Source organism: Pseudonaja textilis, chromosome 1 (genome assembly GCF_049901715.1).
Source record: "Pseudonaja textilis isolate UNSWEBS1 chromosome 1, rPseTex1.2, whole genome shotgun sequence".
In the NCBI taxonomy this organism is placed as follows: Eukaryota; Metazoa; Chordata; class Lepidosauria; order Squamata; family Elapidae; genus Pseudonaja; species Pseudonaja textilis.
This window is the reverse complement of record NC_141990.1, coordinates 304,573,312-304,590,690: the sequence shown is the minus strand read 5'-3', so window position 1 is coordinate 304,590,690 and position 17,379 is coordinate 304,573,312. Positions and strand designations below refer to the sequence as shown.

Below are 17,379 nucleotides of genomic sequence, written 5' to 3'. Positions count from 1 at the left end.
GGATTCAAAAAAAATTACTACTGGTTCTGTGGGCAGGACTTGATGGGCGTGGTGTGGCTTGGTGGGCGTGGCAGGGGAAGGATACTGCAAAATTCCATTCCCTCCACACCTCACTAACCTGTTTTCCAGCTCCAGTCTCCTGTGCAGGGCAAGAAATGAAGATGCAGCCGATCAGCTGGGACTCAGGAGGCAGAGAATAGATGGGGGTGGGGCCAGTCAGAGGTGATATTTGCCAGGTCTCCGAAATACTCAAAATTTCCGCTACTGGTTCTCCAGAACTGGTCAGAACCTGCTGAATACCACCTCTGGTGTGTTTATATCCTGTCTTTTCTCCAGGAATCAAAGACAGCTTGCATGAGGGTCAATCTGTATTTTATTCTCCTAACAACTTGGGCAGAGAGCGACTGGCTCAGTCATCCATTATCTTTCCATAGCTGAGGACAAACATGAACAATCTGAATTCTCCTGAACCATGTGGCCACATTGGGTATCATAATATCAAAGATCCAATTTATTTAAAGATCAATTTAAGACACGGAGAAGCATAAGAAGCTATGATAATAGTGGTCTTGAGCTTGTGAATCGATAGTTAAAGTCTGGAGGGGAGATAGACCAGACATGCTTACTTTAAATTACAGTAATGCTTTCTAATTTGCATCAAAAGATAGACTGCATAAGTTCCTGGAAACACTTGCCCTTTTGTATTACCTTCCTGGAATGCTGCTCCTCTTTTTTTAACAGTGAATAAGTGGCAAGTCTAAAAGGAGGCATGTTTTATTGCATAACACTTTAGTTACACAATTATTACTGTCACCAAGTTGTCTCTATTTTCGGTAGCACACACTGTGATCAGTGCTGATAAACTTCTTGTTAAGTTTGAGCAATGAGAGGCTGAACCAGAGCATGAGTGCAACAGTACTTTATTTACAAATAAAGGGCTGACCGTGCTTGCCAAGCCTGGAACTGGCTCGCAGCAATCAGCAGCCAGTTGGACCCCGCAGCCTGCCTTTATAGCTGGCTGCTGGGGAGAACTGACCAATGGGAATGGGGGAATAACGCCCACACAAGTGAGTGGACCTGAGTGAGAACTCCTTGAGTCCTCAGGACATAACACCCCTTCCCCCAGATGTGAACACGCATAGTCCTTGAGGTAGATGGGGGTTTGTGTTGGCGCCCGGAGCGGCGCAACTCGGGAACATTGTCTGACTGTTCGGTATCAGTCTGTGACGGTTGAGCTGGCATAGTGTCGCCAACACTCTCTGGACTGGGCATCCTCGGAAACCACCGGGTTGGTTTCTGGAGTCAAACTCTCGTGGGTTGGATCCGTTGATCAACTCTCTGGGCGCTGTTGTCCGGGTTTGGGCTGACCGGAACGACGCTGGCGCAGACTGGTCACTGGGTGCGATGTGGCTGGGTGGCGGATGGGACGGTTCCCCTTCGACTGGAGACTCTGGATTCTTGTTTGCGAGGTTGCTGAGGCGCCTTCTGAGTTGGTCTATGTGTCTCCTCCAGACGCGACCATCCTCCAGCCTGACTCTATATGATCTCGGCCCGGTGACGGCGATGACCTCGCCCGGAATCCAAAGTGGGTCCCCAGCGAAATTCCTTGCGAATATCGGCTCCTGTAACATAAAATGTCTAACCCCGAAGTGGAAGCGAGGGGAGAGTCAGGGCAGTATTGTGGGTGCAGTCTCATCTAATACAGTCCTCAGGCGCCGGCCCATCAGAAGTTCCGCTGGGGACTTATTGGTGACTGTACAGGGGTTGAGTGCTGGCTCATCAGGAACCGTGAGAGTTTGTGGTGCCAGTCATCTCTGCCAAACCTAGCGAGGGCCTCTTTGGTGGTCCTGACGGCCCTTTCAGCCAACCCATTACTCGCAGGGTGAAATGGGGCTGTTAAATGTGGCGAATGCCTAGGTTGGCTGCAAAACGGCTGAATTCTACTGATGCGAACTGTGGGCCATTATCGGAGACCAAGGAGTCGGGTAGTCCATGGGTAATGAACAGGCGCGCGTTAACACGCTGGTGATTGCTAGTGTGGTGGTCGTGGGATAGCTGCCACGCCTATCCACTTGGAATAAGCGTCCACGACCACTCAGGAACATCTTTCCATGCACGGGCCGGCCAGATCGATATGGATTCTAGACCAAGGGGCGCTGGCGCTCTCCCATCTGGTAGGGGTGGCGATGGGGAGAGTAGGACGGGATTCTGGCAAATGCTGCAGGAACTTACCCAATTGACAATGTCCTCGTCTAGACCCGGCCACCACACGTAGCTGCGTGCCAACGCCTTCATTCTCACAATGCCGGGTGTCCTCGTGCAACGCTCCAGGACTCGGGCACGCAGCGAGGTCGGAATGATCACTCGAGTGCCCCACAGTAGACAACCCTGCAAACTGGACAGCTCCTGCATGCGAGTCTTAAAGGGTGCTAATTTGTTATCAACATTGCCTCCGGCCACCCTCCTCACCCAGTCGAGCACCTGGGCGAGCGCTTGGTCTGCCTTGGTTTTGGCGGCGATGTCAAGGGCGGTGATGGGCAGGTCCAACTGGGTGATTTCAAAAATGGCATTGACAGGAGCTGGGACTTCAGCCGGAGCGGGTAAGGGGCAGCGACTGAGTGCGTCAGCGTGGGATAGAGTTTTGCCGGGCGGTGGATAAGTTTGTATGAGTAGGCCGCTAGGAAAAGCGCCCACCTTGTCATCCTAGGGAGAGGACTTGAGGTGTCTGTTTGTCACCGGCCAGTAGGCCCAGGAGGGCTTATGGTCGGTGACCAGTTCAAGAAGTGGCCAAAAGGAATTCGTGAAACTTTTCACGGCTGCAACAGCTGCTAGGGCTTCCTTGTCTATTTGGCTGTAATTTCGCTCCGTGGCCGAGAGCGTCCTGGAGAAAAAGGCGATGGGGGCCTCGGCGCCATTGGCGAGTCGGTGACAAGGACCGCCCCAATTCCAAAGGGGATGCGTCTGCTGCCAGTACTAAAGGAAGGTTGGGGTCGGTGGATGAGCACTGCCTCTGACGTAAGTAGTGATTTGGCGGCGTTAACGCCTGGTCTTCTTTGTGCCCCCAGTGCCACGGTGACTTTCTGTCTAGTAATCTGTGTAGGGTTCGGCTACTGAGGCTTTATGGGGCAAAAAGGATGCATAAAAGTTTAGGAGTCCCAAGAAAGCTTGTAGCTCCGTTTTGGAGGTCGGTGTGGGAGCTTCGTGGATCGCCTTGACCTTGGACTCCAGGGGGTGAATGCCAGAGGCGTCAATTTTATAACCCAGAAAGTCCACCTGTCTAGTGGCAATGGCGCATTTTTTTTCTTTTTAACTTGAGGCCATGCTGTCTGAACCTCTCTAACACTGCTCGCACTCTCTGGAAGAGTTGGGGTCTGTCCCTGGCCGAGACCAAGATGTCGTCGAAGTAGGGTACTACACCAGGGAGGCCCTGTAAAATCCGCTCCATGAGGGATTGAAAAATACCCGGGCAACACTTACGCCAAATTGGAGACGCTTGCATCGGAAGGCACCCTGTGAGTGACGATGGTCTGAAGTTCCGTTGTTTGGTTATCAACAGGGAACTGTTGATATGCTTGAGACATGTCCAATTTAGCAAAAATACTGCCCGGTTCGAATGTGTGCAATAAGTGCTGAATGACGGGCACGGGATAGGCGCTAACTTGTAAATATTTATTGATTGTTGTCTTGTAGTCCGAGCAAATTCTCAGGCTACCATCTTTTTGAGGGTGTGACAATGGGCGTCTCCCACTTGGCGAAATCTGTTGGCTCAATGACCCCTTGTTTTAGTAGTTTATCCAATTCAGCGTCTAGTTTTGGTCGAATAGCAAATGGAACTCTACGTGGTTTTAATCTGATTGGGACTGCCTGGGGTCAACGGTGAACGAGATGGGGTTCCATTATAACACCCCAGCTCCTCGCTGAACACATCTGCGTAGTCAGCGAATAAGGAGTCAGTGTCTGAGGTTGAGACAGCATGGACTCCTGTTAACCCTAGGCCGAGGTGGGGAAACCAATCGAGCCCCAATAAGGTGGGTAGATTGCCGTTAACTACCACTAGAGGTAGGTGGCCTTTAAAAAGCTCTAAAACTGACAAAGAACTTGCCTCTGCCGATCACGGGAATGGCCTTCCCCTGGTAGTCCTTCAGACCGAACTGGCATCTCTGCAGCCGGGTAGTAGATAGGCTGGGGTGGAGTCTCTTGAGGGTGTTCCATGAGATTATTGAGAGCGCTGACCCTGTGTCAACCTCCATGTGGCACGGTTTACCTTCTAGGGAAACGGAGAGAAATTTTACTAACAGAGTGGCAAGCACGCCTGGCAAGGCGGTGCGTGCGACAGTTTAATACTTGCCTCTGTGGTCCCGAGTGCGAGGACGGGGTCTTTGTGCAGCGCTTTGGGGGCTTGGCAGACTCTCGCAATGTGCCCCCTCTTATGGCAGTTGTTGCAAACGGCCCTTTAAACTTGCAGGTGGCCCTTTGATGTGATCCCCACAGGCTATGGACATCGATGGACATCGTTCTCATCGTTGTGGCCTTCCTCCGCTTCCACCTCTTCGGAATGGACTGGGAACGCTGCTAGCTTGGCGCTTGGCGCTTGGGCCCTGAATTTCGGTGGCTGAGTTCGTAGCTAGCTCGGCTGCTAGGGCCTCCTCTACGCTGCGCGAGGTTGAGGTCTTTTAGCTAGCAGTCGCCTCTGTAGGTTGAGATCCTTGACCCCACAAACCAATTGATCGAGGAGCATGTCCTCCAGGTATGTTCCAAACCCGCAGTGCAGGGCTGCTGTTCTGAGGGCGCCATATTGGTTGATGGTCTCCTTACTTGATTGCTTCCTCATTCGGAGCGTGAACCTCCTGGCGATTTGTGAAGGCCTGGGAGCGTAGTGGTTTTGTGAGGATCTCCAGCAACTCGGACCACGGGCGTTTTTAATTCTCTCGGCGCCACGAGTGCTGCAGCGGTATCGTAAACGGTGGCTCCGCAGTAGATTAGGAAATAGGATTTTTCCGATGCTCTCCCGCATCCGACAGGCCGACCGCATCGATGTAATGATTGAAACGGTTCTTATACGATTCCCACTTCTCTTCGTCTGGTTTAAACGCTGGGAATACTGGATTGGAACTCATGGTGCTGGAACGGCTGGGCTACCTGCGGAGAAATCTCTCTGGGACTACGAACGCTCGTGAGTTACTAGTGATATCAGCTCTGGAGAGGTTTTTTTGCTACCCTCTCTTTCTCTCTCTCTGGGTTACCACGTTGGCTGCTAGCCGTTGAGGTGTCTTGATTCGCGCCAAAAAAAAAAGTGGCGTTAGTGACTCTCTACAGTGCTGTGCTGTGATTCCTACTGGCTCGAAATTCAAATGACACCCGTTTGAATTTCGCGCCAAATGCAGAGCGGCTGCGCTCGCAGCGCTTCACTTTCCCCGTAGCGAGGCTAACAAGCGGCTACAGACGCTTCTAACTATTTGACTCAGACCGCTTTCTCTGGCTGCGGATGTGCGTTTGCTCTTTTTGATCGCCCGTTCGCTAGCTGACCGCTCTCTCTGGCTGCGGATCAGCGTTTCCTTGTTGCCAGCCGATCGCTCTCTCTGGGCTGTAGATCGGTGGCTAGTGACTCAGCGGTTGCAAGGTGCTTCAGGGTAGCCATCCCATCCTCGTCGCCAGTGTTAAGTTTGAGCAATGAGAGGCTGAACCAGAGCATGAGTGCAACAGTACTTTATTTACAAATAAAGGGCTGACCGTGCTTGCCAAGCCTGGAACTGGCTCGCAGCAATCAGCAGCCAGTTGGACCCCGCAGCCTGCTTTTATAGCTGGCTGCTGGGAGAACTGACCAATGGGAATGGGGAATAACGCCCACACAAGTGAGTGGACCTGAGTGAGAACTCCTTGAGTCCTCAGGACATAACACTTCTTGGTTAAAGTCTTCAGGAGAAGCAATTTTTTTTCAGTAAATTACAGTGAATGATAATACTTCAAAGCTAATTGTGTTAGCTTCCATTTATAACACTTGTCCTAAAGTGCACAGGAAACATTATGCTTTCATCATCGGCTGAGGAAATGAAACAAACTATGGCTTTTCCATCAAATCAACAACAGATAGCAGAGTCCCTGAAAATGTATTTGTTTTAAGTAATTCAGACCATGAAAATAATTATTCATCTATAAGGCAGCCCACTTGGCCAAACGCAAAAAAGTGTGAATGCATCATCAAGGAAGAAAAAGAAGAACAGAGCTTTATAATTATTAATGCAGAGGCATAGATATCTCATAAATAATAAAAATATAATCTTATTATGATAGAAAAAACTGTGACTATATTAGCTTGCCCCAAATCTAGACTGGAATTGGCCAGCCCTTCAAATGAGTATATTTAACTCTTCAAATTATGGAGTAAATAGAGAATAAAGTCACCTAAATGAGACAAAAAGGAAATTTATAGAAGTGATTGATATTCAGCATGGTGAGAAACTGATGGTCCACTTTAAAAGATAAGTCACAGAATAGAGCCAAAGATTTGGAGGAATGCTTTTGAAAATGCTTTCTTAATTCTGTGGCTTGGACTTCTCAGAATTTTGGTGCAAGCTGACTTAAGACCCCTCCATAATCTTTTGAGAATGGGTGTGCCTACATCAAATATTCCATCACACTGAACTGAAAAGGGTCTTCAAGTGATACTGTCATGGTTGCATCTCACCTATCCAGTGGTGGGTTTCAAAAAAAATTCCTACCAGTTCAGTGTGAGTAGACACAGTGTTTGCAATTCACCTTCTGCTGCAATCCCTGGGTGTAAAACAGCTGACACGCAGCAATTGGCTGTGCCGCCCAAAGCAGCTGAGGTTGAAAAGCAAGCAACTCACCCAGGGTGAGTGGGAGGGCCTAGCAGCTGATTGTCAAAGTGAACCAGTTCACTCACAGATGATCCTCAGAGCCACCGGTTCAATGAACTGGGCCAAACTGGTACAATACAACCATTGCACCTAATCCAACTTTCATGAACTGACAGTCTGACATTAGCATGGCTGAGAGGGAGAGAGAAAGATTGGAATGTAAGGAGGAAGTGGGGGGATGGAAGCCCAGCTGAACCTTGTGAAAAGCTACAGCCAGCCAAAGCCAAGTGACAATATGCAAAGCTGGGAACTCCTGTTTCCTAAACAATATACAAGCACATGATTGGAATTTGCAGATAACTGGGGAATGGCCAGGTGGAAGGAAAGAGGGAACTTTGGTTGTGTGCATGGGGAAACATCAGATTCAGCTTATGCTACTTCTATAACCATTTAAGCTTCAGTAAATTATACTCTTGGCAAAACAAATGGCCAGGAGTCTTTCTTTGCTAGATGACTGAGTGGGGCAGTTGACAGACATTGAGTCTTCCATAAATGTCCCCACCTCAACCTCTGAGCAATAGGTTCAGAGAAGCAGTTCACAAACCCCCTTCAAATGCTTTGTACAATCCTAATATCATACCTCATTTAGTATGCCCCTTGGTTGACTGCTGTTAATGGAGGTTTAGCCCCAGTAAACATGCCATACCTCCGTGCCGCAGTAAACATTTTATCAACTTCAGGTGATATCTCTTCTTGGGTAGGGACACTTGGTTCTAATACTCTGATAAAATTCAATTTGGGCTACTGCAATATTTTGTTCTTGAGATAACCTTCTAGGACCACATAGAGACTTCCCTTAGTCTAGCATACAATGTATATGGGTGTATTTGATAAAGACCTATCATGCTTTCAATTTTTCTCATGTTTCTGAGTCCTTGTTCATTTTCCAGGCTTCTATACAGATCTGATTATGACTTTGAAACCCTGTGCCTCCATTACCAAAATAACTGAATATTTGCCTATCTCCTACTTCCTGCTTGACTTGCAACATTTGATTCCAACATTTATTTTGGTGTCCTGGAGGTGGGATGTGGTGTTAGGGTTGAAAGGAAGTTTCCATTGGCAGCCCACAACTGTGAAATGCCCTCCTTCAGCTCATTCCCCAGAGTGTGAAAATTTTCTTGTGAACTTAACTCTTATATCTGGCATCAGGTCTAAATCAATTTGAGCCAAGTAATGTGTAATTATCTGGTTTAGCATGGCTTACTGAGCTAATATACTCTGTGTGTTTTTAATTTATTATAATTCTTATTGTGAGCACTTATGAAAAATGTTACAAAATAGATATAAATGTATTTAAGCCCCAAATACTTGATTGTTTTATCATTAAAAATACTTGTGGACTTCCTTATATAACCAAGCTATATTTTGTTCTCCAAAATCCCTAACATGCCATTGGAATGGAAGAAAAAGCCACCCTTTGACCTATTTATTTATTTCCCTTTCAGTTTTCTTTTGCAACCTGGTTAGCCCTGGATTTGATGGTTCTTTGGTTAGGACTTTCTCCCCTTCAGTCTTTTTATAGAGCTCTGCTTATAATAGTTGTACAATATAAATTGAACAGGATAAAGGCTATAGCATTATAGAAAGTAGGAGTATTGCTGAAACCACTAGCTGAAAAATCGCATAAAGTTCATGGCCTTCATTGTCCATACACCAATGCTCAATGTGAGAGATAGACAAAATGAGCATGAACTCTCAGTATAAAAAAGCAAAATAGGTTTAACTGGTATAAAAGAGACTTAAGATGCTGCCTCCCTCAAGAGGAATATAGCAATTAAATACAACTTGTTGAACAGAAAGAGAAACAATAGAAAGGAAGGAAGCACCTTTCATTGCTCTTCAGAAATAAAATGGTGATGTTCCACAAAAGTACTGGATTAAGTGGAAGACTAAACTAATAAAAGCACTACTATCATTGATAATCTATTTTTGCCTCTCCAGCCAAGGAGAAGTTGCATGATGCTATCCAAAGCAAATTGCAGAACTTTTGAAGAGGGGAAAAGGTATAATTATAGAATTTTATAACCTCTGTTGAAAAACAAACCCACCCAAATCATTGTCCTTTGAGAATAGAATAGAATAGAATAGAATAGAATAGAATAGAATAGAATAGAATAGAATAGAATAGAATAGAATGGAATGGAATGGAATGGAATGGAATGGAGTGGAGTGGAGTGGGGTGGGGTGGGGTGGGGTGGGGTGGGGTGGGGTGGGGTGGGGTGGGGTGGGGTAGGGTAGGGCAGGGCAGGGCAGGACAGGACAGGACAGGACAGGACAGGATAGGATAGGATAGGATAGACCAAGCAAAGGCCCTCCTGGTCATGACCACCACCTGCTTTCTGAGAAGGAGTCGTGAGTCCAGGCAAACCCCTAGATTATGTACAGGGTCTATTTGGGGTAGTGCCACCCCATCCAAGACCAAAGATGGCAATTCTCCCTCAGCCAATGTACACACATATGCACACAGTACTTTTGAACATACAAATTTCTAAGACGACAATGATGATGATGATTTATTTATTTAAAAGATTTGTGTGGCCACACATCTTAGAACACAACTCTGGTCAGCCGAACCAAAAACCATAAAAACAACAGAAATTAAAAACTGGATTCTTCAATGTTCTTCCCAGAGATGTCTTAACAATGATCTCCAGGTTCCTATCACTCTGCCTAAATACAGGTAATCCTTGATTTACAACAGTTCATTTAGTTTCTGTTCAAAGTTACACTGAAAAATGTGGCCATTTTTTATAGTGGGAACCTTTGCAGCATCCCCATGATCATGTGATCAAAATTCAGATGCTTGGCAACTGATCATATTTATGACTTTTGCCGTGTCCTGGGGTCATGTGACCATCTTTTATGACCTTCTGACAAGCAAAGTCAATGGGGAAGCCAGATTCACTTTAACAACCAGGTTACTAACTTTTCAGCTGCACTGATTCACATGATAACTGTGGCAAGAAAAGTTGTAAAATGGGATAAAACTCACTTAACAATTATTGTACTTAGCAACAGAAATTTTGGGCTCAATTGTGGTCATAGGTTGAAGACTTATCTGCACCTGCATTAGGAGACATATGTTGATGTCCTTCCAGAAGACTAGAAGGATGCGAGCCTACTGGTAGGGGTGGCCACAGGGGGAAAAAACATGCTTTTTAGGACCTTGGTTAATTGGATTTGTAAAGGCCATCCAACTTGAGGACTAGGCAATCTCCAGATATTTAAACTGGCCATGTTACCTAGGATTGTTAGTGCTATAGTCCAACACACATAGAGATAGCCAGGATACAAGCCCTGGTATATATAAATTATGGCTTAGTAGTCACCAGATTTATCCAACATTGCCATTTAAAGACCTTAATGGCAGAGGCCATTCTCATCTCATTCTGGCATACGAATTGAATTAATTAATAAGTACTTTCTAAGGAAATTCACCAATTTCATCTTAGCATTACAAAAGAAGAGAAATTATCTATCCACATTCTTCGTACAACCTTAACTTCTTTTTCTTCCTGTACAGTATTAAATGCCTCTCTGGAAGCAAGAACATAACAATTCATCCAGGGCTTTAGACAGCTGAATGGCTTGTATTAAATAATTAGATGCATGTTTGCCCGCTTTCCACCGCTATTTTCCTAATGGTTTAAAATAGCATTTGACATTATGGGCTGATTTTAAATGTAGTTCTCAAATTTTAATGTCCTTTTCATCTCTTTTATGTAGAAGGCAGTCGTGAGTTTGCAGTAGAAACAGCTCTGCAATAGATCATGGAATTACATTCTTAGATAAGGCTTAGATAAGAGGCGGAGTTTTTTGTGTGTGTGGCCAAGGGAAGGAAAAAAATATATTTCAGCCTCCAAGCAACAGAATCTGAAGGGGGGAGGTCAGCATCTGCAATATAATGGGAGATCAAAGTTCAATTTTTTAATATGTAAGTTGGAAAACGAAGGGCTTGGAACACAACTCTGCATCTACTATCTTGTGGACTTGGATTCTTACACAAATAAATGCTGCTATTTCCAGGAGCAATAGCAGCATAGAGGTGATGGGAATCATCACTGCATGGTTAGGTAGAAATGAAACATTTGCATGTTTTATGTGTGTCTTATGTTTTATGTGAAAATCATGCTGTTGACATCTAACAATTGTCCAGCAAATTTCAAAGATGAATCTCAAGGTATTTCAGGTGGGGCCATAGGAAGTTTACGGGCAACAGGTTTGCATTGGTATTGATCATACTGGACTAATCTGATGACATTATACTCAGCAAAAGGCAGCTTCAAATTATATGGATTTTGACAGCCATTTCATTAGAAGTCCCTCCCAGTGAGTCCTAAAAACATAGCAGCTAGGATAAGAAGTTCCTAGGAGTGAGCCATATGAAAAAAGATAAAAAGCTCCTAGGTATTAGCAACTGGACTACAGATAGAAAATGAAAATAAGAGAAATAATAATATACAGTAACATGATAGAGAAGCAACATAAGTGCATTAGACTATCTGCAAGATATACCATTTGCATGCAAGCAAGGATTGGTGGGACCACACAATAAACAAAGTAATAGAAAAAGAGGGTGCTAAATTGCTCTGGGACATATGAATTCAAATAAACAAGCACCTGCCACATAATGTTCCAGACTTAGCCATTGTCAATATGAAAGATTTTTTTAAACATCTGGGTAATGGACATTGCAGTCCTGGAGACATCAGAAGAGAAGACAAAGAATGGAAGAGAATCACAAATTATAAAAGCTTGCAAATACCAGTAGAATGACTATGGCAAAACAAAGCAAATATAGTGTCCATTTATTATACGTGCCTTGGGTGCAATTCTAAAGCATTCTGAGCATCATTTGAACACTACTAACATTGAGAAAGCCACCAACAGTCAATAGTAAAAGATAGTTTTACTTGGAACAGTTTACATCTTGTGATGATATCTTTAACACCATCCAATCACAACACCTGCCTAACCCAAGTCCTTGGGAAAGACTCAACAAGTGGATAAAAATGTCAAATCCAGTGTCATCTGGCTGATTGTGTACCAACCTTCTAATAATAATTTATTAAACTCTGAACACCTGTCAAAATGGTGCTTTTAAACTTGACATTTCTGATCAGGAGTTAATAGACACAAGGCCATGCTTGCAGATTACACCAAATTATTTAGACTGGTTTGTGATTAAAAGCAAAAAGGAATCCTGAGATATTAAAGGCTTGGAGACTGAATTTTATGAAAAACACTTAAAGAAACTAGATATGTGTAGTCTAACAAAGCAAGGACTAAGAAAAATCAATAAAACTGCTGTTGTATCTTATCTATACATCATCTATATGTCATCATCTATCAAATTTCTACACTGCCCAAATCTTCTAAATTACTCTGGATGGTTTACAATAAAAAATGTTTTCAGATACTTTAAGGGCTGTCACAGGGGAGTGTTGATTCATTTTCCATAGCTCTGAGGATAGGACAAGAACCAATATACAAATGTAACGTGATGGGCAATGTCTCCAAAAACTGTTAAAGGAGTACCAAGTTATAGAGAATAATGCTAGGAATAAATGCACATTGCACCCAGAACCAAATACAATTTGCCTTTCAGTATGAGCTACAGGGATGCTACTGCACTTCTGCCATACTCATGAGTTTCTTAGAGGTATGTTAAAAGTGGAGCTGTGATGGCTCATTGGTTAGAATGCAGTACTGCAAGCTACTTATGCAGACTGCCAGTTGTCTGCAATTTGGCAGTTCGAATCCCACTAAGCTCAAGGTTGACTCATCCTTTCAAGGTGAGTAAAATGAAGACCAAGATTATTGGGGTCAATATGTTGACTCTGTAAACTGCTTAGAGAGGGCTGTAAAGCACAGTGAAGCAGTGTACATAAATCTAAGTGCTATTGCTATCTAGTTGGTTACGAAGGAAAAAAGAGGTCCTGTAGCAGGGGCATGGGATGTGGGGTGGAGTTCAGCAAGATCAAGCCTAAGGGTGCAACCATATGAAAGTTTCCCATAACAGTAACATCCTCAATGGATCAATCTCATGTTTTCAAGATTCCAATCTGCCCCGATCCAAGAAATGCCATTCTTGCTGCAATTTAAGTTCATGCGCTACTCTGTGAGACATTAAAAAAAAAGACATTGTTGTTGTGATATCAGATCCTTAGTGTGCTATAAGATCTTCCAAAAGATGTCATTCCTCAAAACTAAACATTCTTAGGCAAATTTGATCTTCTAAGAAAACTAAAGAACAATGATCAACAGATGACAGTAAAGTGATATTGCTTACCTCATCTACATTCTCAAAGGCATTGATGATGTCATAAGGTAAACATGACAAGAGGTCTATCACAAACCAGGTTTTCAGGTAATTCATTCTGATGAGCTTGGGATCAGATATTACCTCTCCACCAGGTCCAACGAAGGTAGTATGAAAGTTCAAAACTATATCCACCAGAAAAATAACATCGACCACGCTATCCAGGACCAACCAAGCAATATTGTTCTGCTTTGTTTTGAAGGAAACGTTGTAGGGAACCATAATGGCTGTGTAGAAGGTGAGAATTAAGATGACCCAGTCCCAAGTGGTTTTAAAAGCACAGTAGTGTAAAATTATATGTGGTGGAGTCTTTGGGGCCTCTTGCTTATATTGTGGAAGGATATCAGATCCCAGCTGGAGAACCTTCAACAAAAGATACACAGATATTAGAACAATGCAATGATAGGCAAACTCATGCACTTCAGAACAGATAAAATAAATTATAGGTGAATTAAAATGAAATAATTCTAGGCTTACTCATACCCGACTCCAGAAGTGCAGGCAATTTGGGGCATTCTTCATTACAGCCATGCAACACCACTATTCTGTGATTTACATTGGTTCAGAGTATGCTTCCTAGTACAATTCAAGGTGCCACTCATCATCTAAATAGCTCTCCATCGCCTAGGGTCAGGCTACTTGTTTGGCTGTCTTCCTCCTGCTGTTTCTACTTACCCCGACAGGTTAATAGAGAGGGCATGAATTAATGACAGTTCAGGACAGTATTGAGTATTATTATGATGTTCCTGTTCCATTCTCCCCAACCTTCCACTGTCTTCTTCCTTAAGCCCTTTGTACCACAGTATCTTTTCTGGGGTCTTTATATGGTACTAGATCCCATAGTCATAAAAGGTAACACTTTTCCTTTTATGTTTCAGTGAACGCTTACTTCAGCTAATCGAGAGTGTTTATGGATCACCTCAGCTTTGTTCATAGGCGTTAGCTGCTGCAGAACACTCCGGCTGTTTGTTAGAGCTCGCGTCAAACGGGCAAACTTTGTCCAGCCTGAGGAAAGGGAAAGAGATGTTTTGGGCTATGAGCGACCATGACTCACCTATCATTTAGGGACAAAAAAGCATAATGGTTTACAATGTCAATCATGTTATTCATGCAGTTCTTTGTTCATGCACTCCTACACAGAATATTTAAGGCTTTAAGGTGACAATTAAAATATTTGTGAAATGGCAAAAGATATATTGTTCACATTAGGCTCAGAACAATATGGTAACATTGAAATGCAGACCTAGTTGAATGTGTGTATACATGAATAGGAGTTTGTGACAATATATCCAACATTTTTCTTCACCTTATGACTATATGTATAACAAATAGAATAGAACAGAGCTGGAAGGGACGTTGGAGGTCTTCTAGTCCAGCCCTTTGCTCAAGCAGAGATGTTACACCATTTCAGACAAGTGGCAGTCAAGTCTCTTCTTAAAAACCTTCAGTAATGAAGTGCCCACAGTTTCCAAATTATTTTCACTAAATAAGTTAGTCTAATAAAAATTACACTTTTTTTAAAAAAAAAATCTCAAAATTGCAGTGGACCTCCAGGCATAAAATATAAATATACAACTGTATCAGTGGATCTAGTTAATTAAGCCCCATCTTGTTCAGTCTTGATTGAATACAAATGTTTATCACTTTCACGTATCTCCAACAGTAACCATTCCAAGGACATTCCAGTAATTTTTTAATCTAATCCAGCCACCTTTTCCATTGGCTTCCAAAGCACCAGAAGACAAGACAAGAAACAATGGATGAAAATGAACCAAGGAGAGAAGCAAGCTAGAACTAAGCAGAAATTTCCTGACAATGAGAGCAATCAACCAATGGAATGGTTTGTTTACTATCTCTGCATCCATAATTCAGTAACATCTATCTTTTTTTTCATAATTTGTGTTAGTGTCCAGCTCCCACCACTGTACGTTATATCTGGAAACTTCACCACCTTTACTATTCTGATCTAATCCATCATTATCTTATCTAAATTTGTCATTGACTATTATGAAGAGTTATCTCAGCTTTGCTTCTCCACTTTTATGTATTCTAGAGCTCAAGAATATAAAAGTCTCTGTCATCTGCACTTCTTCAGCTTTGACTGTAAGTGCAGGAACCATGCAAGTTGGTTGTCTTCTTAATAATTAACACACATCTTTCCATGTTTGCTTTCATAATGAACTCTTTCAAATCTTCTTTACTTTTGCTAACAAAAAGGTCTCCTTATATCTCAAATGTTCGCGTTTCATTTCCTGTTTTGATTTAAGCTGCTCTCTCTCCTTGTCCTGCCATTATTATTCACTGTATATTATAATTGTTGAAATGAAATCAAATACTTCTAATCTTCTATTATTTGTTCAGTAAAGGGGAAACTCTAAAGAGGTTTCCTCAAAGGAAACCTGTTTCCCTAACATTAAATAGTGGTTCATCAATTCATCCCAGTCAAACTTCTTTCTACACAGACTTCTTTCTGTGGTTGAATTTTAGATTTCATAGAGTTTGAGGTATTATTTACAAGTGTTAAGTCCTTGGTACTACCAAGATCACTTTGTGTTGATTTTAAAAAGCCAAATAGGGTCATTGGGGAGTGTTTAGATGATAGATCATCAGGAAATATCCAGGCTATAGCATACACTGGGAGGTTTGGTGGAAAATACTCCCTGGAAGAAAACAATACAAATTATTTCTGTATTGTTGCAAGGTAACCATTATTAAAGGTGCCACGAAAACATCATGAGTCAAGAGTAATTCAGAGGTGACTTTATTTTTATAAGGCTTCAGAAAGTTGTCCCAGGTATTAGAGGAAGCAATAATATTTTGACACCAACACACAGAAGGCTGAGATGAACCTAGGCCTAAATACTTAAATATTTAAATAATAAAATAATCATCATCATCAAGTATTATCTGGACTTGGAAGACAAAACAAAGGTTAAAACAATTGGGATTTTTTAAGATTTTAAATTGTATCGTGAGTTGCTATTGGGAAAACATCAACAAAGTGTTAAGCAATAAGACAGAGGATCTTTTCAGATCTACTTTTCAGACAGAGGATCTTAAACTTGGAAAAGTGTTCTAGCAAAATAACAGTGCAAAATTAGGGGACAATACAAGCCATTCAGTGGATGGTATATCTACCTATCTGTCTGTCTATCTGTCTCTCCATCCAATTTATACAACACCCATCTATCCAAGAAATTCTAGGTGGTGTACAAGATAAAAACAAAGAATTCCATTAAACTAAAATAAAAACAAATAAAACCATACTGTGACTCAGTAAAGCCAAAACACTACCAATCACGTACACCTATAGCAGAGCCCCATATTAACTTCCCATGCTCAACACTTGGGGGAAGAGCCAGGTCTTCACAGCTTTGCAAAAAGCCAATAAGGCCAGTAAAGTAAGTGTTGTCTATCATTCAGGAGGGAGGCTGTCCTATAAAGCAGTAAAAGAGAAGGCATGATTCCAAGGATCTGCAAAATGTCACTGTTTTATTGATGGTTCTTGGAATATGCACATTCTGCCAGATCTGGTGAGTAGACAGAAATCACTGGGAAGAGAGGTCCATGCCACATAGGGCTTTAAACACCTTGAATTGCATCCACAAGCCTAATGGAAGCCTGTGCAGTTCACACAACAGCAGTGCTCCACAGGGGTACACAGAGGTGCATCTAGAACTCTGGATGAGCTAACACTTCTGAATGTTCTTCAAGGTCACCCAAGTAGAACACATAACAGTAGATTTGATGTAAAATACAGTTATAAGATCTTTATGTAGAAATGCCTCAAATCAGCCTTGTATTATAGGAACAAGAAGATAACCAGTAATTCCAGCACAATACTGTATGCCATCTATGACTCCTCCATTTGTCTGAATTATCTCGGCTTAGTCAGCTATTTTGAATTTTTGATGACAGATGGTCGGTCAATCAAGATTTATTCCCAGACGTTTAGATCATTAATCTGCAAAAGCTTTAATCTTTTAACATTTTATTCCATGCTGTTTGTATAAGAAATGACAGAATAGGCCTTCATATTGCCCCTTTTCTTTAATCTTTCAGTGCTTAGCCAATGATTCTGTTTAAGTTGACATATTGAAGGAAACAATTCCTATTATGTGTCTGCATGAAAAATGCAGCACTAAGTCTGCAGTCTACCAATGTAGCAATGCTACT

At 42.7% G+C, this 17,379-nt stretch overlaps 1 protein-coding gene across 1 annotated transcript in view; it reads right to left on the bottom strand.

Annotated features, from left to right (window-relative positions):
• The window catches only part of KCNH5 (potassium voltage-gated channel subfamily H member 5), a 199,810-nt gene that overhangs the window by 125,626 nt on the left and 56,805 nt on the right, over positions 1-17,379 (bottom strand). The window contains exons 5-6 of the mRNA XM_087932788.1: positions 14,093-14,208; positions 13,174-13,566 (exon numbers count right to left, since the gene is read on the bottom strand). Of these exons, the coding sequence (XP_087788914.1) occupies positions 13,174-13,566; positions 14,093-14,208 (509 nt within the window). The remainder of the gene's footprint in view (positions 1-13,173; positions 13,567-14,092; positions 14,209-17,379) is intronic.